General features: G+C 35.0%; 4 protein-coding genes across 4 annotated transcripts; 1 reads left to right on the plus strand and 3 right to left on the minus strand.

Annotated features, from left to right (window-relative positions):
- Positions 1-1,452: 1,452 nt before the first annotated feature.
- Positions 1,453-1,980, minus strand: LOC112521770 (protein SRC2-like). The gene has a single exon (XM_025130765.1). The coding sequence runs from the start codon at positions 1,978-1,980 to the stop codon at positions 1,453-1,455; it is 528 nt and encodes a 175-aa protein (XP_024986533.1).
- A 594-nt stretch (positions 1,981-2,574) lies between these two features.
- Positions 2,575-2,965, minus strand: LOC112522185 (flowering-promoting factor 1-like protein 3). The gene has a single exon (XM_025131275.1). It carries the CDS (start codon positions 2,963-2,965, stop codon positions 2,642-2,644), a length of 324 nt encoding a protein of 107 aa, XP_024987043.1. The 3' UTR covers positions 2,575-2,641.
- Positions 2,966-5,002: 2,037 nt separating this feature from the next.
- On the minus strand, positions 5,003-5,791 carry LOC112521771 (protein SRC2-like). Its single transcript, XM_025130766.1, has one exon. The coding sequence runs from the start codon at positions 5,789-5,791 to the stop codon at positions 5,003-5,005; it is 789 nt and encodes a 262-aa protein (XP_024986534.1).
- Positions 5,792-13,777: 7,986 nt separating this feature from the next.
- On the plus strand, positions 13,778-15,932 carry LOC112522299 (protein SRG1). Its single transcript, XM_025131427.1, has 4 exons — positions 13,778-14,041; positions 14,685-14,932; positions 15,070-15,397; positions 15,672-15,932. The coding sequence occupies exons 1-4, from the start codon at positions 13,778-13,780 to the stop codon at positions 15,930-15,932; spliced, it is 1,101 nt and encodes a 366-aa protein (XP_024987195.1).
- Positions 15,933-22,292: the final 6,360 nt, after the last annotated feature.

Genomic DNA, 22,292 nt, shown 5'->3' on the forward strand with positions numbered 1-22,292 from the left:
AACGAAATAAAACGAAACATTAAAATCGAAATGTATCTCGTTGTATTACACAAATACTCTTCTAACAACTTCTAATAACCCTTATCCGTCCGCATCCAGGAGAATTCAAACAACAAATCTAACATCTAATATTATTATAATAAATGAAAATATGGAATAAAGTTATGTATTATACAATTAACAAAAAAAAAAATAGATCTATATATTTTTATTATCTTCAGTTATTTAAACTTTTAATAGTGTACACACATATACATATACATATATATAGGTGGAATTTTAAACTAGAACACCTCCATTTTACAAGAACGCGAGAACACTCTTATCACATGTGATAATACACGTGATAGGCCTGGTGGTATGCAGAAGACGTGTTCTACGACTTAGCCCGTGCCAAAGGTTGTCTGCGTCTATGATTTAGCATCACATGTGATGGTCTTGATAGATTATAGTATCATATCAACAATACCCTTATCACATGTGATAATACATGTGAGGGGGCTTAGTGGTGTAAGGGCGACTTGACCCGCAACTAGGATCGCGTCGAAAATCTTCTGCGTCTCTGATTTAGTATCACATGTGTATCATATGTGATGAAATAATAGTATCACATATGATTATCTATTGCAAAAGGTGTTGTCCCAAGGTTCACGACGTTGATGATGTATGCCATAAGAGATACTAGATATCTCGTGCTCCCTTCATCTCATGAAAGTTACATTCGTTCTCATTTTGCGATGCCTCGTTAAAATCGCCAAGTTTGGGTTCTGAAGTATTTTCTTTACGTAGCTTCGCGCTTGTTTGTGATTATATTAATCGTCAACAAACGATTAGCCTTCCTGTTGAACGGAGGCTCGCCATTTACAACAACCATTTCACTTAATAGAAAGTACTGCTTTTTTCCAAGTCCAGTATTTCCGTAGAGTAGTCGACTATTGACAACGTGAGCTTGGAGTAAGTTAGCGAGGCTACTCCTTTGAGGCCAGAATATCATGGGTTTCAGTAAATAAATGTTTTGCTAATTGCAAAGTCAAATTCCTTTAGCAGATTTCATTCCATCAAAATCTCTTACATTTTATTGCAATTTGTGCATTAAAACATGTACAAGTACATACCTTCACTTACATTATCAAGTAACATTTTTTACCCGATTTTTTAATAAAATATTTTACCCTACCTGACTATGTATTCTACCATATAAGATTTAGGGGTCGTTTCTTAAACACTTACTTGGTAAGTGCTTAACGTGTAAATTTCCTCATCAGATGAACATGAGAAGGCCAAGAATGTTACCTAGTAAGAGCAATGAGAAAGATGGAGAGTCTTACCCGGTAAGTGAGGATAACGACTCTTATACAGTAAATTGTTGCATTTCATATGTTTTGATGTACTAAAATCTTACTTACGCATATAGAGTTGACTCCTATCGGTAAGCGCTTACCGGGTAAAGCCTTAACCGCAACCGCCACCACAAAGGCTACTGTCACAAGTGAGAGGATATGAGTCGGACACACCCAGACCCAGTTTTCTCTTTGGAGATTGTTGCACAGGCTCATTTGCGAGGGGTAATCTTTCCCCAAATTTATACGAAAAATTGAGTTCCCCTTTCGGCTTGCCGGACCGCTTTCTGATCACCGGAAAACTAACAAAGTGTATGGCATTTTCTTGGGTTTTTAGAAGGTCTTTGACGGGCACATGGACTTGTCCCAATCCGATATTCATGAACATCCCTACGGCCTTGATCTTGACGATGGGCGTGCAACGGTTGCTGAGGGCGGCAAGCTCATTGACGGTAAACTTGATTGGGAAATTCCATGTCGGATTCGTACCTCCGGCCTTATGAACAGGGGTTCTATGTGGTCCGTCGTCGAGGCCGGAGATGGAAACGACAGCATAGACATCCATTCTTTGGATGATATTGGCATCCTTAAGCCCCTTTGCAGAAATGAAAACGAGGTCTAAGTTTCTGCAATTGACCATTTGGTGAAAATGAAATGAAGGTGGAGAGTATATACAGGAATTCTGTTTATGTTTATGTTGAACAAACTCCAGGGTTTATATTTAAATAAACCGTCCATTTTTTAGGATTCTGTATTATTTTTTTATTTAAATTACCTATTTGTTAGGCTACTCTTCCGTATCTTTCTAAATTTCTTGATTTCTATTTCAAGGGGTGTTTGAGATTGCTTATAGAAACAACTTATTGACTTATTCCGGTATGACACCGATAATAAGCACTTTTGGTCAAAGACCTTCCAGCCTAGTGGTAAAGGCTTGGGCATGACATAGTCATGAACCCGAGTTCGAGCCCTGAGAAAGGAGTGTTGGCGACATTTAAGTGAGACCATGTTTAGCCTCCAAATTTGCCGGGGATTAGTCGGGCTTTGGCCCGGACACCCTTACAAAAAAAAAAAAAAAGCACTTTTGAGGATAAATAACTTATACAGGTGCCAAACCGGTAATAAAGAGTTTTTGAAGAAGTTAAACTCTTCTGACCTATAATATGTTGATAAGTGCTTTTGTAAAAAAAACATAAGTTGTTTCAAATAATCAATCTCAATATATAGAACTTATTTATTCAAACTAAGAACGTAAGAGTATAACGGGTATACAACCATCTTCTATAACAATAGAATAACATCTATCTATGGGCGTCTCGTACTTCAAACGCGTTGGGACGACCCTTGACCACAATATCATACAAATGCATGGACTTGAGCTTATTAAAGTCCTTAGGGAGAGAGATGAGATGCATTGTCGAGCTTTTATGAAATTGAAACAGATCAGGATCGTCGTAGTACCTTTCCCACCCCAGAGATGAGAGCATTCTCTCAAGCACCTCATACGAAGTGACCACTTGGTCAGTAGCTACGTGAACTAGTACCTTACAACGACTTGACCCCTTGAAGGAAGGGTTGTCCTGGAGTCGAACCACACCGTTCTTGAACACCCAAACACCCGACATATGTAGATAGCAAATATATAGATATACAAGAGTGTGTATGTATATGTGAGTAATGGTTGTTTATATAGGGGTTGGGGTGAAATATCTAAAAGATCATATAGATGCCAAGTAAGGAAGAAAGTATTCGTGGGGACCTTTGAGACTAAGGATGCAACGAGGGACATTGTGTTGTATAACACTAACCCACGTGTGTGTGTGTATGTGTATGTGTGGGAAGGCCACGTCGATATCAAAGTATTTATTTTTTCCGAATCGTATTATCCAAAGTGTCTTGGTTTTTATTTAAAAGAGAAGATTGATCATTCTCAAACAAAACCTGGTTTAGCAGCCATTTCGAGCTCGTTTCGGGTCTCAAAACCGCGTTCTACTATTTCCCATAATTTTCCATTTTAATTAATTTTGTAATTGTTTGGTTTCCGACCCACGGGCTAAACAAACTAAACTAATATGCTCTAATTTTGTGTCTAGATCGTCTAAACTGATATCCTTTAATTTTACGTGTCTAAGATTTATGATAATATGATGAGCGGTTATTAAATATGGATTTGACCAATTAGGCACGATGGTCATGGTCCCTCCCTTGGGTTTAATATATTCCAACTTGATGCGTGAAATATGGTCCCTGCATCATGGTCCTTTGCAATTCACATGACCCATGGGTGGGGGTGTGGGTGTGGGTGGGGTGTCACCTTTTACAGATTCAAATGGACCACGACCTCCTTTCTTGCATTTTCTTGTGTGGTCAGGGTGTCTTTGGTTCTCGTAAATTGATCCATACACCCACCCATGGTTACCAGAAATATCCATGTCAAACGTTTTTATATTGAACAAAATAAATGTCTGCATTTCTATTTTAGTTTGTCCCAGACTGATTTGTCTGTTTTGAAATATAAATGCATATTTTCCGATCTTGTCCTTAAATATGAGATGGAGAAGTGCTTTACTTCCTCTATTACTAAAGGTGAATTATCATTTAGTTGGTTATAAAGTATGTGTATAAGTGTATTCTTCATTGTAGACATTTATTTTGGGACAAAATGAATAACACCTGGATCTACCACTACTCGTCTATCTATCACCTGTCGATACCCTAGGACAATATGTGTCCATCTAGCCTCCATTGGAGAGGGTAGATATATGTAGGGATGGCAAAAAAATGACCCAACCCGCTAACCCAACCCAAAATTAGCAGGTTGGGTTGAGATTTTCAACTCATTAAAAAAATGGGTTAATCCGTCTAATCCATTTAAATCAATGGGTTGGGTTGAATTTTTTGACCTGTTTTTAACCCGTTTTCAGCTCATTTAAAATATTATATAGTTTTATTTTATTTTTAATATTATATCTAGTATTCTAATTTTTAATTTTGTTTTATTCTTAATTAAAAAATTTACCGTCATGAGATGAAACTCCAAATTCCAATTGCCTCCATTACTTTTAATCATCATGAAACCCTAAGACAACTCTTTAGTCCATTACTCCATTATCGCCTCCAAAGTCCAATCCAACTTATTTTGAACAATATATTTATTGTGTTTGTTTTTATTCAAACTTTGAACAATTTGTTTGTATTTTATTCAAAAAAATTAAATAGTCTAGTCTTTTTTTTATTTAAAATTTTAAAAGTAAATAGGTCAACCCAACTCATTTATTTAACATGTTGAGTTAAGAAAATCGTAAACAAGTCAACCCGTTGTCAACCCATTTAAATAACAGATTGGGGTGGATTGAAAAATCTCAACCCATTTAATTGGGTTGGATTGAAATTTTCAATCGATTTAATAAATGGGTTAAACCCAAACCCAACCGACCCGTTACCTCCGCTATTAAAGTCATCGTCTAAACTTCATACATGTTAGAACCTCTTCTTTCTGGTCAGAAAGTAATTTGAGAAAATAAATTAGGTGGTACCAGTGAGTCAGTGACCTTGTTATCTGGTTAGATTGCTACTTCGTTTATTCAATTTCCTGCACATTACATTCCTCTGCCATTTGCAGACCAAACGATGATAAAATCGTTAAAATCAGACACATAATATCAGCCGCCGCAACCGCCACCACAACCGCCACCGCAACCACCACCACAGCCGCCACCGCAACCACCACCACAGCCGCCACCACAACCTCCACCACACCCACCACCACCGACAGCACCTGACACTATACTACCGATCAACATTCCACCCAATGCTCCTAACAAACCGGCTGCCAACCCCGAACCAGAACTTCTCTTCTTCGGAGGCTGTTGTGGAGGGTACCATTCGTACCCTGGTGGTGGTGGAGGCGGGCAATAAGCATACCCCGGTTGTTGCTGGTGGTGGTCATAGGCGTATCCAGCCTGTGGCTGAAGAGGGTCCACATATGGCGCTGGATACGTGGAGCTCGATCCAACCACCATCCCAGGAACACAAGCCATCATGGACTCCTCCGCCTGACTGAATATAAACGAAAAACTGAGGTACCCTTTCGGCTTCCCTGACCGCTTTCTCACCTGATAACTAACGACCTGCATCTCCCCTTGGGTTTCCATGAGGTCTTTTATGAGCACACGGACTTCCCCCAAATCCCTATGGAAGAGCATCCCTGAGGCCTTGATCTTGACGACAAGCGCCAGATCATTTTGAAGTACGGAGGCTTCATCGACCGTAAACCTCATGGGGAAATTCCACATGGGATTCGGACCTCCTCCCTTGTTAACAGTGGTACTAAGCTTTGGAGCCCTGCCGGAGATGAAAGCCACCGCGTAAACATCCATTTCGTTGATAAGTTTGACATTCTTAAGTCCTTTTGCAGAGATGAGAACGAGGTCTAGAGTTTTGTATTCCATTGTTGATTGCTGGAAGTTGATAAAACAAGAAGTTAAGGTTAAGATTATATACAGAAATTAAGTTGATGATGGTGATAGGTTAAATGGAAACAAGAAGGAAGGTGAGGATTACCATGGTACATGGCGGACTAACCAAGCCCAGAAAGTATACAATAATATTCAATCCTTAAAATAACATAAGTTATGCTCAAATTGGATGTATAGTGAAAAACAAGAAATTAGAAGACAAAAAAGAGAGAGAGACAAAGACTATGAGTCTTATCAAGTCATGTTACCTCACCGGATGAATATGTGAGGACCAAGAATCTTACCTTAACGGATGAATATATAAGGACCGAGAATCTTACTTCAACGGATGAATATGTAAAGACCAAGAATCTTACCCGGTAAGAGCGAGACAAGGACTATGAGTCTTACCCGGCAAGTGACGACGACAACTCTTATCACGGTAAGCGCTTACCGGGTAGGTGGATCTCCAGAATGTCAATTCAAAGATGTCCTTAGATTGTTTTCCTTCTAGATCCAATATCATCACTGCTGGATTTTCTGTTCACTTCGTTCCTTTACATCTATTTTCTTTGTTTTCTTACTTCTGATATGGTTTGCAAAATTTTATATGTTAAGAAGCTTTAGGGGTCGTCTGGTCTAAGCATTTACCCGGTTACATACCATACTCGTTTAACATGAAAATGGGTCGAGAATCTTACAGGTAAGAGGCAAGTTAAGAAACTAGATTCTTATCTATTGAAGGTGACGACACTCTAAGAACCACCTTCATAGTCGATTCATTAGGCCTTTGAGCCAACCTTCATGTATAGACTATTGTATACGATGACATTTTGAAGGCCAAGAATTTTACCTAGTAAGGTTAACTGAGCGGTGACTGTATAAGCCATATGGCTTATTCGTACAACCATATCTAGTTGTTCAGTATGGGCTTACTCGGTCTGCCCATGGGTGAACCACTCAGCTACAAAACCTATGTCCTTTGTATTCAGCTGTTAACTTTCCTCAACCACCCCTCTCCCAAGTCCCAACCCCTCTCCATAACCACTCCTCCCTCAAGAAACTTTAGTTTTATTTCTATCGAAGATGCAGCAGAATTTGACTCAAATTTCTTCATCTCTCTTATTATATTTCAACTTATCGTAACCCTTTCTTTTATACTTACATATGATGTTGGGAAGCTAAGAAAAATAAGGGGTCGTTTACCAAACGCTTACCTGGGCAAGTGCTACCAAATCATATTACACTACCGGATGAATATGGTAAGGACCAAGAATCTTACCCGGTAAGAGCGAGACAAAGACCAAGAGTCTTACCCGGTAAGTGAGGGCAACGACTCTTACTACGGTAAGTGCTTACCGAGTAAATTGTTGCATACGATGTTGTTTTGATGGACTAAAATCTTATCTAGTAAGTAAATGATAGTTTTAATTTTGCCGGTAAGCACTTACCGAGTAAGTGTTTGGTAAACGGCCCCTAAGTAATTCACATTTGGTTTATGATTACCGAGTAAGTGTTTGGTATCGTGATCCTACTTATATTCTTAACTTAGGGTTTATTGGATCAGTCGTCCAAAACACAGTTATTTAAGCAAATGGATAAACACAACTATTCACTTAAATCTTGTTATTTTGGCGTTCTTGTCTCATTCTGCAATCATCCATATGATTTAAGCACCGACTATACCGGAAGCCATAAACCTTGACAAAGTACCTTAAATGGACGACATACAGTTTAAGATTGTGAACGGTTTAAACTACAGAAAATATTATAGTTTAAAACGTTTGATTTTAACTCTAAAATTAAACGTTGTTTTAAAAGATTATCCAATTAAAAATCAATTTTATTTTGATAATCGTATCAAATTTTAAAATATCAAATTCTTATTCAACGATTTAAAACATTTTGCGCTTGATTTAATTTTTTAAAGGTTTGCAATTATAACAATAATTGAAAGCATATAAATAAATAAAGTGCACGCACAAATAGCATAATATCATCATCAGCCCAAGGGGCATCATCCTACCCCAAGCCCGCTATACTATAGTCATTGGCTCCTCGCCTCCTCAGTCCAAATCCGTCCTCGTCTTCCTCTGCAGTCTTCCTTAATCGTCTAATCGGCTAATCTCCAAACTCCCGTCCGTCCTCGTCTTCCTCTTCCCTCCCGGCTCCCGCTCCGACACTCCGTCTTCGGTCTTCCTCTTCTCTAATCGGCGCTACCTCTCAGGTACTTTAAAACTTCGTTTGGGCCTTGGAACTTTGAAATATTTCTGGTTGTCTTTTGCAAAGTAATAGGCTAATAGCATAAACTGAGAAATCCCATTACAGATTACAAGCAAAGAAACTTGTCTCACGAAATGCTCACTATCTACAAATTCTATTATTTAAACAAAGAGAAAGAAATCTACTAAACATTTTAGTCACTAGGTATTATGCAGGACATAGTATCACAACCTGGCATACAGTCGCACTGTATTCTCAATTTCCCATTTACCTACAGTTCATTTTAGTTTCACAGCAAGCATCCTGGCATTAGAGAAGAGACAAATATTCCTCATTTGAACTAATAGAAATAACATACAAACATAAGCACCTCCTTCAGCATTAAGAATCATCTTTAACATAGATCTTGGGCCCAATGTAGTGCGAACAATGTCAGCCACTTTTTTAGATGAATAGATAATCTTATATTTGTTTTGTTGTTCGAGGTTTTGGTTTATGTTCCCCTGTTGTTTTCAATAATAATCGGTGTGCGGATGAGCCGCCTAACTTGACTAGGTTCCAAACCCCTTAAATTTGTGTCTTCTTGAGTTCTTGGTTCACTGGAGTAGCCGGTTAAGGGTATCTTTTTGGCTCTCCGCTCAGGGCATTAAAAACCATTGGGCCAGCCTTGTATATGTTACTGCCCCTAATATGGTGTCATGAGCAAACGCAACAAATCAACAACCACGGCCAGTCTAAGGACATCTTCAAGCTCCCACTAGTTTGTCCAACTTGGTGAACTCCGGGACTCCGTTTTTTACTTCCTGGAACGCCTTCTTCAAATGGTTACAATTTTGGAAAAAAAAACAATATATCTTATTCTAATTTACAGTTATTCCTATCTAGAAAATTAAAATACAAAAATCACATCTCACGCAATAAAATATATTTTAATTTTACAAAATTAAAGCAACCAAACGAAGGGGGATGCCATGTACTACTGAGATATTTTAAATATAAAATAAATTATTTGGCCAAATTAGATAAACATAAATAACGGCAAAAAAATGGGATAAAATTAATAAGAAAATTTCGAAAATACCGAACACTGTTCTAGGTTATTACCTTGTTTTGTTTGACCTAAAAAGCGGCCCAAAAACAACCCAAATCAATTTGGGCTTTTACCGGGTTAAGGCCCAAAACCGAAAAAACACCATTCCTGTTGGGTTGGCCATGAAAAGCCGTGAACTACAGCGGCCCAAAAACCACAGTCGTGAGGGCAGCGACAAGGCACGAGGCTGCAAGACCGGTGGCAAGATCCAAGGCAGAAGCCGCTGGTGGCCACTCGGTCCGGGATCAACACAGCCTAAGTGTTGGGGCGAAGGGGCAAGACACGCGACCGAAGGCGGCAACGGCCGCTGGCCTAAAACGACGGCGAAATTTGGAGTTTTTAAAAATGAATCACCCAACGGTTCCATCCTCTAATTTGCTAGTAATTACATTCAAATTGGTTTTCAAAATAAATACTCAATACAATCTTTTATTTAAAAGTTATAGAGTAATTTGCAGTATATTAAAAACAATTTACTGCTTATTTTGTACTGGATCGGTTGCTTTAATGTAATTCAGCTTTGGTGATTGTATATATGCAATAACAATTGCAAACTTAGAATTTTCATAAAATATTATACAGAACAACGTATAGTGCTTCTAGGGAGTTTAGCTGATTTGGTAAAAGGATGGGATGACTTTACCCAAATGACAATCCTAGGTTCAATCTCAGTAGTTAAGTGAGCCAAAAAAGTGTCTCATCATATTGGTATCCTTAAAGTGTGAAGCCGGTTAAGGTTGCCGGTAATCACTTTTTTTTTTACCAAATCAAAACAGTATGGTACTTAATAAGTTGTATTTATGATATAGACATATAGTATAGATTAAGATAATACTATAAGGGTACTCGTGCTACTATAAGGGTACTCGCGCAATGCAGCAAGATATATCTTAATTTTAATGTTTCGTTTTATTTCTTCTCTGGAGACGTTATAATACGGTTTTTATGTGGTTTTGAAAAATGGATAATGTTTTTATTTTTGAATAAAATATGAGTTTAAAGATATTATAAAATTTCGAAAATAAATATATCAATATTAGTATCAAATTTACTATTTAAAAGTTATTATTTTTTGTTTAATTTCTTTATTTCAATTTTTTATTATAATTTATTTAGATTTAATAACAAAGTAATTTATTTTTGATTTAATAATATGATTTTTTTTATAAGGATAATAATTAAGAATTCTGTTAGAACTCAATGATTATCTTAATTATATTTAAAAAAATTATATTTAAAATAAGATTTTTATCCGGAATTTGATTATGTTTATGTGCAGTTAGTTATATGAATTCAAAAATGGAGTTTTAATAAGTTGTACTTATGCACAATTTACTTGTACTCTTAAAGTTTAAGTAATATGCATCGAGATACAGTACTTCATGCATAAAGAATGGTTTTTAAGAGTTTTTGTCAAATGTTTTATAATATAGTATAGATGTGTTAAAAACTCGTTCCTCCATCTGATGAACCCTCATCAGGGCATTACGAAGCATGGAATTCAACTCCCTTGTATCACCGTTAAGGATAACAATCCTGACATACAACAAAATCAAAGCCACGATCAAAAGTGTTTACCAGTTGTACATATTCTGTTTAGTTTTGATAATTATCCTTTGTTTATTATCTTTATTCTCTAGCCTTATTTGTAAAGATTGTAATTTGTACTTGCTATAATTATGTTGGTATCAAAGCTTCCCGATCCACTTTATTTCTTTATTTTCCTTTCATTCACTACTCTCATCATGTCTCGTAATGCTGATCAATCTTAAAAATAACCAGTCCAATCATATGTTTGGTTTGAAGGAACGCTTGGATTTGAAATCCAACGAACATGGGATTTGGAAATCCCATGTGATTAGTTGGTATTTAGCGGGATTTCGTCTGATTTGTTTATAGTAATGTTTTAGAATATGATAAAAACATTTATTTTGTAGTAATTTACTAGTGAAAAGGTGGTTTATTTGTTTTATAATTTATTTTTATAAACTATTTATAGATATGGTATTCAATTACATTCCAAATCCAAATCTCCTTTTCTGGTACAAAAGTTCCTGAGAAATGTCTTACCTTTGAGTGTGGTTTGAACTATTGATTTACGTAATTGAAAGTAACTAATTAGGTTTATGACAAAACCTAGAAATCGATCACTGATCGAATTTAAGTACCTCTCCCCAAGTGATAAAAGAAAGAAGAAACAAAATCCAAATTCTTTAAAAACGTGTCATCAAACCAAATGGACCCTCAATGAATTCTCACCTTGAATCGAAGAAATCCACTTCAATAGTTTCTTCTATTTGCTTACGCTCGGAGTTCTTTGTATCTATTTACTTTTCTATGTTAAAAAAAGCCCATTTTCGTATGCAAATTACTACGTGTAGTAGCCGCGGGATGTTAGACAATTAAGTAGAACACCATGAAGAATTAAGGATATAATTAATTGTCTATATAGTTCTTTGAGCGTGGTTATAGCATCGGCATTCTACACATGGGCATCACGCGTGCCCTGGATACAGTATCATATTTGAATGCTCAGACAACACTTCAAAATATAATTAACAAGCCAAACCAAACCAAACCAAATTAACAAACCCAATATATATCATCTCATGTGTGTAGGGTCTGGAGGATGAAAAACATACACATACATGGATAAAAATCACTTGTCTTAAATATTCATGTTTCATACATATCCACCAATCATATGAATACACATAAGCAGAGAGAAAGTTAACATGATACAAATAAATTTAAAATAAATAAAAATCTGATGTGTCTTAATTTTATTGGTGGAACATGAATAAGATGTGTGATTTTGTTAGAGGTGATTTTTTTTTCCAACATGCATGACCTCTGTATATTTTGTAGAGCATTTGTTTTCATGAATACTGATCGAAGATACTGATTATTACAAAATGTGCACAAAAAAAAAAAAGTGGCAATACCACGTAATATGAGGTGTGTTGTGGGCATATACTACAAGTTGAGCCTCTAAAGAGTTGTTTTTATGGTTCTGTAAAGAGCACCATTTAATTCACCAAGGTGTTCAAAAAGAAGCAAATATTGATGGCAACATTATATATCACAATAGATTTAATTTTAATTTGAGTAAGGGGTCGTTTACCAAAGTTTTATTTGGGTAAGTGTTTACTACGTCACATTACTTTATCGGATGAATATAATAAGAATCAAAAATCTTACCCGGTAAGTGAGGACGACGGCTTTTATCACGGTAAGCGCTTAAGGGGTAAATTGTTGCATACGACGACGTTTTGGTAGACTAAAATTTTACCCGATAAGTAAATGATAGTGTTAAATTTTACAGGTAAGCGCTTACCAAGTAAATGTTTGGTAAACGACCCCTAAACTATGTTTTTCCGTACCTGTGTCTTTGTTAAAAATTGTGATTTCTGTTCTTGTGGTTTAGATATTGCGTTTTTCGTCACTATAGTTCGTAAATCATTGTTACTTCAGTCCTTATGATTTATAATTTATTGTTGTTTCAGTCTTTGTAGTTTAATTTTTTTTTTTACTATTTTGGTCTCTTATACTTAAAAAAGTAAAATTAGTTTATGGACGAAAATAACAATAAATTACAAGCTATAGAGATGAAAACTGCAATTTTCAAATTACAGGAATAAAAAATGCAATTTTTGACAAACTATAGGGACGAAAAATGTAATTTAGTTGATTCAATTTGGTCTGCAAAAATGGAGTCATATCATCAACTTGCAAGTTAAAATAGTTTATTTTTCATTATTTTTTGAGCTTAATTATGCTTTACACTTCTACGGCGTCTTTGGTATTTGTTATTTAAAACAAATTTTTTTTTTTTTAAATATTTATCAACTTATGTGGTGTTAAATTAGAGTTTTATAAAAAGTGATTGGATTTGTTTAAGACGGTACCAAAACGTAATAAGTTGATAAGTTGTTTTTTAATATATAGCAAATTATGTTTATACATGTAAAATGATCAAAAAAGACATGAGAAAGGAGGAACTGTCGAAGGTCACTTATATGAGGAAGAACGCTAAACCCTTTTCAAAAAGTAATCCAAAAGGAAGAACCCTAAACCTTTTTCGATTTCTATAGGAACTGGTTGAAGGTTTCGATCAGTTTTTGTTGATGGAGAAGAAATCACAGCAAGAAATCTGGTTCGATTTATAAGCAATGGTTGAAGGTCCCTTGATGAACTGGTTGTTTGAGGTAGGAGACGTATGAACTGGTTAAAGGAAGGAGGCATATGAGGTTAAAAGGGTAAACTGGTTCTCAAACCTAATAAGTTGAATTTGTTAAGTTAAAAAGGAGTAACTTATCAAAAACTTTTTATTACCGATTTGACACCGATACAAACATCTTCTTTTTCCTCCATCTAAACCCTAAAAACTCCTTATCACCAGTAGCATACCGAAATAAATCAATAAACCCTTTTTAGTTGGGGCAGCACTGGAACCCAATAAAGGTGGTGATGAAATCTTTAAAGTGCAAATTAAGCATGGTCCAATACGTCATTCTACATGCATTTTGGACTTCCAAAGGTGCTCAATAAAATCATATGTGCCTTTAATTTCTTTTCTATAAATACTGCCATTTGTTGGAACCCAGAACCCACCAAATCACTTCATTTCTTACCTCTAAACTCTTCTTGCAACCTTAGTTATAACCATGGCTCCTGTACTCGACTTCCCTATCAACGTAGGCCGAATAGACGATGTCCAAGAACTGAAAAAGGCCCGAAAAACCGAAATTCCAAATAGGTTCGTACGCGATATGGCTGAGAGGCCTATGCTAGCGGCCACAACCCATTTCCCGTTGTCGACTAGTATCCCTGTCATTGATCTTTCAAAGCTCATGAGAGGAAACAAACAAGAATTTCACTACGAAATCTTGAAGCTCTCGTCGTCTTGTGAAGAGTGGGGCTTCTTTCAGGTACGTGCAAACACTCGTGAAATGGTATCTTTTTTTTTTTTTCGGTAAGTAACACCAGTTTTGAAACCTTTTCAAAAAGCATGTGTCCTCGAAACTATTTACGAGGGAAAATAAATCATATGTTTCATCTACGAAGGAAAAAATTTTGAAATTTTTGTTTGACAAAAATACCCTCATAAGAAAAAACTACAAAAACAAATATAAATGGAATATTTGTAAAAAAAATGACAACTTTTCTTTTCTTTTATTATTATTTTTTTAACTAACCTGAATATTCAACCCGTTATGCGAGTCGTCTAATCCTAGGACGACCAGTTGCTTTACAGATAGCCTGGAGTCTCCGCATTTGAACCTCCGTGGCCATAAGATAATTTTTATTCCTTCTTAGATTTGAACATGTAACCTCCAGATACTTTTGACCTTTAGAGCCAAGTTCAAACTAATCATTCACCACCCTTTTAGTTTTCTTTTATTATTTTCTAAAACATGAAAAACTGATTTCGTTGCCGTATTCAATTCCCTTCTCTTCCGTTCCTTTTTAAGAACACCAATAACACTTGCATGCAATGAAGCTTAACCCTATATATATATATATATATATATATACATACATATATATATGTGTGTGTGTGTGTTTCTGCAGGTGATAAACCATGGGATTGATCTGGATTTGCTGGAGAAGATAGAGAAGGTGGCGATGGAGTTCTTCATGCTTCCAGTGGAAGAGAAACAGAAGTATCCAATGGCACCAGGAACGGTTCAGGGTTATGGTCAAGCTTTTGTGTTCTCAGAAGATCAAAAGCTCGATTGGTGCAACATGTTTGCTCTTGGTCTGGTGCCACACTCCATAAGAAACCCTAAACTTTGGCCAACCAACCCACCCACGTTTAGGTAAATCTCCACATACATTTGACTTCCAATTAATGGTTAAATTAGACTTGAAGTTTTGTATCAATTAAACGCCCTTTTTCCGGGGTCTTCGATCCATTCGTCGAAGCTGGTTTACGAAAAGCGCTTGTCTTTTGCAGCGAAACCGTGGAGAGTTACTCGAAAGAGATCAGAAAGTTGTGTAAAGATCTTCTAAGATTTATAGCGTTAAGCCTTGGGGTTGGTGGGAATGTTTTTGAAGAGATGTTTGGGGTGAGTGTGCAAGCGATGAGGATGAACTACTACCCTGCATGTCCTAGACCCGATCTCGTGTTGGGTTTAAGCCCGCACTCGGATGGGAGCGCGCTCACCGTGTTACAACAAGGAAAGGGAAGCACGGTCGGCCTCCAAATACTGAAAAACGGTACATGGGTGCCCATTCAGCCTGTTCGAAATGCGCTTGTGATCAACATTGGTGACACCATAGAGGTAACATTTTTTGGATCTTTTTCAAGATTCTTAGCGTTAGAATTGTACTCGAAACGAATTTATCACAAAAAGATTCGGAGTTTGCCCATTTTGGACGGTTGTCGAAGGCTACCCTGAAGTTTTTTCTAAAGTATATATAATATTTATATACGGCAAATACTGACTGGCACAGTTATTGTTCTTCACAACTTAAAAGAGACATTGTACTTTATTTGGACGGCTAAAAGATCGTTTTTGTTGTAGTGTCTTGTCAAATAACTGTTGATGTTAACAGGTTTTGACGAATGGGAGATACAAGAGCTCGGAACATAGAGCGGTGACACACAAAGAGAAGGATCGACTGTCGATCGTGACGTTTTACGCTCCGAGTTATGAGATAGAGATAGGTCCAATGGCGGAAATGGTGGATGAGAATAACCCTAGCAAGTATAGAAGATACAACCATGGAGAGTATAGCAAGCACTATGTAACCAACAAGCTTCAAGGCAAGAAAACACTGGATTTTGCCAAAATCTCACCAAAAAACACATTCTAGACAAGAAACCTCATAACTCCATGAACATATATATATATATATATATATATATATAAAATATTAACTGTTTATAATGTAAAATTGTAATATACGGAAATCTTAAATAAATGATTGATGATTGATGATTGATGATTGATGACTCTATTCCAATTTGATCAAAATATGAAATGATTCATTACAACAAAATTGAGTTTATAAAATATCTTTAATTTTTAAGCGTTTCAGTAAACCGTTTTATAGGACTTAATTTATAAGATCAAAATATAAAGTGTATTATCTAAATGTGTTGTAATAAGTTTACATGACGTTTTTGGGCGTCTTAACAAGTTTTTTAGGACATTTTTTATACAAAATGTCGTATTAACAACTTTATAGGACACTTTTGAGAAAATTCTATAAACTCATTTTTTAATAGGACACTTGTTTTTATAGGACATTTTTTCAAATAATGTCATATAAAGTTGTTAATGGGACGCTTTTATATTAAAAGCGTCCTAAAAACTTATTACAACGTCGAAAAATGTCATATAAACTTATTACGACGTCGAAAAATGTCATATAAACTTATTACAACGCCTTTAGATATGACATTTTAGTTTTTTGGTCCTATAAATTAAGTCTTATAAAGAGGTCTATTAGAACACTTAAAAATTGAAAATATTCTATAAACCCAATTTTGTTATAGTAATTTTTCTTTTGTCCATTTTCAATGGAAAAATGGAAGAAAAAGAAATACATATATATACACGCACATACAGGCAGGGTTTAAACGAGAATACTCTATTTTACGAAAATACATGAATATTTCTAAACCTCCAAATTAGTTAATCCATAATAAAAATTAAAATAAATGAAAATAAATTAGTATTTAACAATAACTTTTTGTTATTTTAGATTTGTCTTTATTCCATAAATCTTGTTGGTATCATGGAAGACTTCTTATTATGTGATTTTGTTGTGATAATAATATGATATAATGTTGTGATAAATTGAAAACCAGATCCATATTCATCTGTTGTACATGTTTGTCCATTATGTGATTCGTAAGTTTTTTTTTACCATTTTACCCCTACAAGCCTTCAATATTCCTAAAACTCTTCTTGAATTTACGTAAATCACAAGTGTAATCGTTTGAACCCTTCCATATATACATAATTATTGGTTATAACTTGTAGATGTCGGTTCACATATGCATTTTTAAATTAAATTTTCAGATTTTTTTCAATAATTCACATATGAATCTTTCTTTCTTACCTTTTTATTTTTTTCATGATATTTAGCCTTCTAATCTAATTTAAATCGGCCCCTATACAATCTATACTATCTTATAAAGCAAATTTAACAAAAGTCTTAAAGTCTTAAAATACTAAATGACCAAAATACCCTTTATATCACTTTTTCACCCCCTCATCTCCTCACATACACTCACCCTCTCACAACCGATTTTTTTAATTATAATTTTAAATTTACACTTTATACCCCTATAATTAGTTAATTAATTTACTTTACGTTCTTTACTTTTAAATGTTTCATTTTAAACCTTCATCAAATTAATATACATAATCGTATATCAATTAAAACATGTTTAAAAAATATATTTTTATTTTAACAAGTTACACCATTATAATCGTCTCGTTAATACCTTCGAAATGAGTTCAATATTGAATTACTTTTGACTTAATTATATTATTATATGTTATATATAATGTGAACAAATATTTTTAATATTTACGATTTATATTTTTATAGTTATTTATTTATATATATACTATATATTTTGGGGTTAGGCTGTCCAAATTGCACTGTATAATATGCTTTGAATTAATATGTTCTTAGGTTTTTTTGAAATACATGTATTAATTCAACCTTAACCTGAGTTTCTGGACAAGAAAGANATATATATATATATATATATGTATTAATTGAACCTTAATCTGAGTTTCTGGACAAGAAAGAGAGTAAGCAATTGAAATTTCATTCTCAAACCCATCTTTTTTGGTCTTTTCATGGCTTATGATCTGTCAAATTTGTAGTTTTCTTTATTGGTTTTGAGTGTTTATTTTAAAACTCAAGTTTCTTGGTTCTTTGCTCTTGGTGTAAATCGAACACATTTGTGGAGTCGTTTAAATATGTTGGATTTTAAATATATTGCATTTTAAACTGTCATACAATTTTTTTCATCAATAGTCTGTAATTGGAACCATAACTCTTATTTATTCAAATTGTATTAATATGTAAAGACCAAATGTAACATATATCATCGTTAAATCTTATCTTATAAAACCAGTGGAACTTCAAAATCGTTAAAATTCATGGCCTCCGCCGCATTGCACGGGTACACAACTAGTAACAGTTTATATGTTATTCTTTTATATATGGATTGACAATATGTCTGGTAGGATTTAAAGTCACAACTGTGAGACTCTTTTGGACAAATACCGACCATTTTGACCGGTTTTTACGCATTGAATCGCTTTTTGGTGAAAAAAATAAAATTAGGTGATGTGACTAATTTATGATTGTTAGCCCCTACAAGATTGAAGCTCGATCATCTAACGGTCCATTTGTGATCTACTGGAAATCCATCGGTGATTGCTGACGGAATATTTTGTCGGTGAAAAACTGCTTTTTAGTAGTGAGCGTATTAAAAAAAAAATACCATCGACACTCATAGATGAATGTGGTAAACGGTTGTAAGCAGAGATACTAACTAGTTGATCCTATAAGATACAACTTTCTAAAATGATCGATTAAAGGATTGGTTATCGAATAACCAGTTAATTAAGGTTAATCGGCTAAGACCAAATGTTAAAGAAAAAGTACCGCATTTGTCAATTACACATTTTGAGTTACATACAGACCGGTTGCGGATCAGTTGTATCGATTTATACAGTTAGACATTTTCGATCAGAAACCAGGATTATTTATAACCCATTACAAAAACCAGTAATAACCACTTTTTCCCACTCTACATGAAGGAGCCTACACCCCTTAAAGATGCCTTCATTAAGTCACTTGGTAAAAGCAATAGTAAACAAAGTATCAAAGTGAAAAAGTTTCAAACATATGATTATGGTTCCCAAAGATTGAGGCAATCATGTGGGGATACAAAACCATCAACTCCCCCATTGTTTTTCTTTATATTTAATAAATTGTATTTCGAGAAGCTGAAGAAGATTTGACGTTGCGATTATAAAAGTAACGGGATTCTACGACCGAATTATGTGGTAACGATCAAAAGCAGTGTAACTCGGTTTCACGAGTTTAATGATGTATTCGCTATGACATAACTTGATTTTGATGACGTTTTCGTATGATTGCAGGTCTTGCAAAGTCAGTATAAGGTTTCTACATACATACACAGATGTAGGCCTTATTAAGATTAAAAATCTCGTAGCGTACTGTATTATGATGGTTGTAAACGTTTTAACCGACCAGTTTTACGGTAATGATTTCGAAGATGAAATCTAAACACTTGGAAGAATTTATGATGTATCGTCAAAGAATTACTTTTCCAAAGACAAAAAATCATGGGTTGGAATTGTTTTGGAGAGAAGAGACTTTGTGGGTGGTGGGGAAGAGAAGAGAGCCCACATATGATGTTGTTGGTGTTGATAGAAAGCACTAAGCAACGCAAGTTGTCATCGCAAAAGCCACTCAAAGAATACATTAATTTGGTAAGTGTTTACCGGTAAAATTTAATACTATTATGTATTTATCGGGTAAGATTTTAGTCCATCGAAACGACATAGTATACAATAATTTACCCTGTAAGAGTCGTCGCCCTCACTTACCGGGCAAGACTCTTGATCCTTGTCTTGCTCTTACCGGGTAAGATTTTTGGTTCTTACTATATTCATCCGGTGAGGTAATGTTACTTGGTAAACGCTTATCCGGATAAGTGTTTGGTTAACGGCCTCTTAGTTTTCAAATATCATGTTTGTTGGCTAAAAGACCTTAAATTTGCATTATAAATATGAGAATGATGATTTATATGAATTATTTTGAGTCAGATCAAAAATCATTGTAGAACTATAAAAGTAAAGGGTCGTTTACTAAGCACTTATCGCGCATGGTAAGCACTTACCTGTTCAATTACTTTATCGGGTGAACGTAACAAGGATTGAGAATCTTACCAGGATAGAGGGAAGACAAGGATCAAAAGTCTTACTCGATAAGTGAGGGTGATGACTCTTACTCCATAAGCACTTAAAGCGTTATAAACGCTTACCATTCATTCATTTTGGCGATTGGGAATGTTACCCAGTAAAGTAAATGAAAGTAGTCTCCCAAAAAGCGTTTGGTAAACGGCCCCCTAAATGACTTTGAATCAGTGCTGTGTTTTTACCTTTTCTTCCCTTCGTATTTTTTTATGGTTGTTTTTATGTGTTTTCTAGATTTTTAACAACAAAGAGACTGAATCGAAAGACCACGGTGACCCAAGATACGTGACGAACTATTCCACGTCCATGAAGTGCTAAGTTGTCAAGGATTACTTTCGGGAGTCAAAACATGATTGTCTTTTTTGTAACTTTTTTTATTCTAAGTTGATACGTAAGATATTAGATTTTAGTATTTTAATGGAATTATTTTCATACCCTTATTGCTTTATTCTACACATTCTTTAATTTATCATTTACCAAACTGCATTATTGATTAGTTCACCATCTGTCGCGAGTCATTCAGTTAAAGGTTAATACGAGGCAGTACACAACCCGTTTTTCATATAAAGGGTGTAAGATAGTTAGGTCTTACAGTTTGTCAAGTTGCAGTTTACTATGATATAATTCTGAAACAAACGTAAATAATAAAAAGGGGTGCAAAATGCTTTTCATACATCAAGTTTAATGCAAATCATTAGATGTTTTTCAACACCTTAAATCAATTCTATACGAGTCGATTGAAGTTTTTACTTCTTCTTTTTTTTATTAACCTGGATATCCAACCTGCTATGCGAGTCGACTAATCTCAGGGTGACCACCTGCTTTGCAGATAGTCCAGAGTCACCGCATTTGAATCTCCATGGCCACAAGAAGATTTGTATTCCTCCTTGGATTTGAACATGGGACCTCGTGGTACTTTTGACCTTTGAAGTCAAACTCAAACCAATCAGGCACCACCCTTGTGGTTTAGTTTTTACTTTTTTTTTTGTCTAGTCTCTTGTTTCTTTACTGATTGAGTCTTTCTTTCGTCGAGTCTAGACTTGTCGGTTGCATTTAGAAGAAACTTTATCTGGTTTAAAGTGAAAAAGATATCTGTTATATGCCATCTAGAAAGCGTATGTCTCATAGTCTTATCAACCGTATGTCCTTTGTGAAGACAATTTATCTTACTTATGCTATGCCAAATGTGGGTGGGTAAATACCTAACATTGGTACTTTTAGATGGGTGCACTTAAGACGTTTGGTGTTTTTAGATTGGCAAGTCAGGTAAGTAGTTGTTTCAGTCCCTACTTTCAGGTGAGATATATTATTGTTTAATCTGGTTTAAGTGAGATAAGTAGGTTAACAGTTAAGGCACCTATATGCACACATGGTACTGTGGTGACTCACAAATACTTTTCTGACACACTCATCTAGCAATATACCATTAATTGCAATGATCTGTTTATGTGTCGATTTAGCTTAGACAATATTCAGCTAACCTATATTCTAAGTCAGTACTTGCACCTAATTCCTACCTATATAATGAAAGAAGAAACTATTATATGCACTTATGGACCAATAGTTAAGCAAGTGATGGTTTTAAAAACACATATATAACCATTTTTGGACAGTTAAGATCAGTACCCTACTTGTAGACTTGTTCCATCGATCAGTTTCTCATAATAGTACTGGTGTCTCACTTTTTTTGTCAATTCCCCCACGCATCTAACTCTCAGTTTGTACCACGATCATTCAAATTGGTTGACTATCCCTCAATACTTTTTTCTAATCACTTGATTCCCCTTCCATTAACACCAAACAACTTGCCAAACTGATTCAAAAGAACGTAAAGAATCTTTAGTATGAAGGTCTTGTGGAATCCCTTTAGTGTCGGGTGAAGATCTAGTTGAGTTTCAAGCATTGACCAAATTAAGGTGCAGATTAACAGCTGAAAATATCACAGTCGTTAGTGATGATGTTCACTTTTATCTAGTGATTGTACTTAAAACAAAGGGGGAGGCTAATGGCATCCCTATGGGTTGCCATTGGGACCCCTAAGTAGGCTTCAAGATTATATTTTTTTATGGTTTTTTGTGTTTTTTTGTCCTTTTGTTATTATTATTTTTTATTTTATTATTATTTAAAGAAAATTTTAATTAATATATATTATTTATTTTATTTTCTGTTTTTTATTTATTTATATTATATTTTAATT

Source organism: Cynara cardunculus (genome assembly GCF_001531365.2).
Source record: "Cynara cardunculus var. scolymus isolate 2C chromosome LG 11, CcrdV1, whole genome shotgun sequence".
In the NCBI taxonomy this organism is placed as follows: Eukaryota; Viridiplantae; Streptophyta; class Magnoliopsida; order Asterales; family Asteraceae; genus Cynara; species Cynara cardunculus.

Excerpts from the sequence above, each read along its gene's own strand:
- LOC112521770 (XM_025130765.1), bottom strand. The coding sequence starts at position 1,980 with ATGGTCAATTGCAGAAACTTAGACCTCGTTTTCATTTCTGCAAAGGGG.
- LOC112522185 (XM_025131275.1), bottom strand. The coding sequence starts at position 2,965 with ATGTCGGGTGTTTGGGTGTTCAAGAACGGTGTGGTTCGACTCCAGGAC.
- LOC112521771 (XM_025130766.1), bottom strand. The coding sequence starts at position 5,791 with ATGGAATACAAAACTCTAGACCTCGTTCTCATCTCTGCAAAAGGACTT.
- LOC112522299 (XM_025131427.1), top strand. The coding sequence starts at position 13,778 with ATGGCTCCTGTACTCGACTTCCCTATCAACGTAGGCCGAATAGACGAT. Across the intron at positions 14,042-14,684 it reads AAGAGTGGGGCTTCTTTCAG|GTGATAAACCATGGGATTGA; the intron begins GTACGTGCAAAC and ends GTGTTTCTGCAG. Across the intron at positions 14,933-15,069 it reads ACCAACCCACCCACGTTTAG|CGAAACCGTGGAGAGTTACT; the intron begins GTAAATCTCCAC and ends TGTCTTTTGCAG.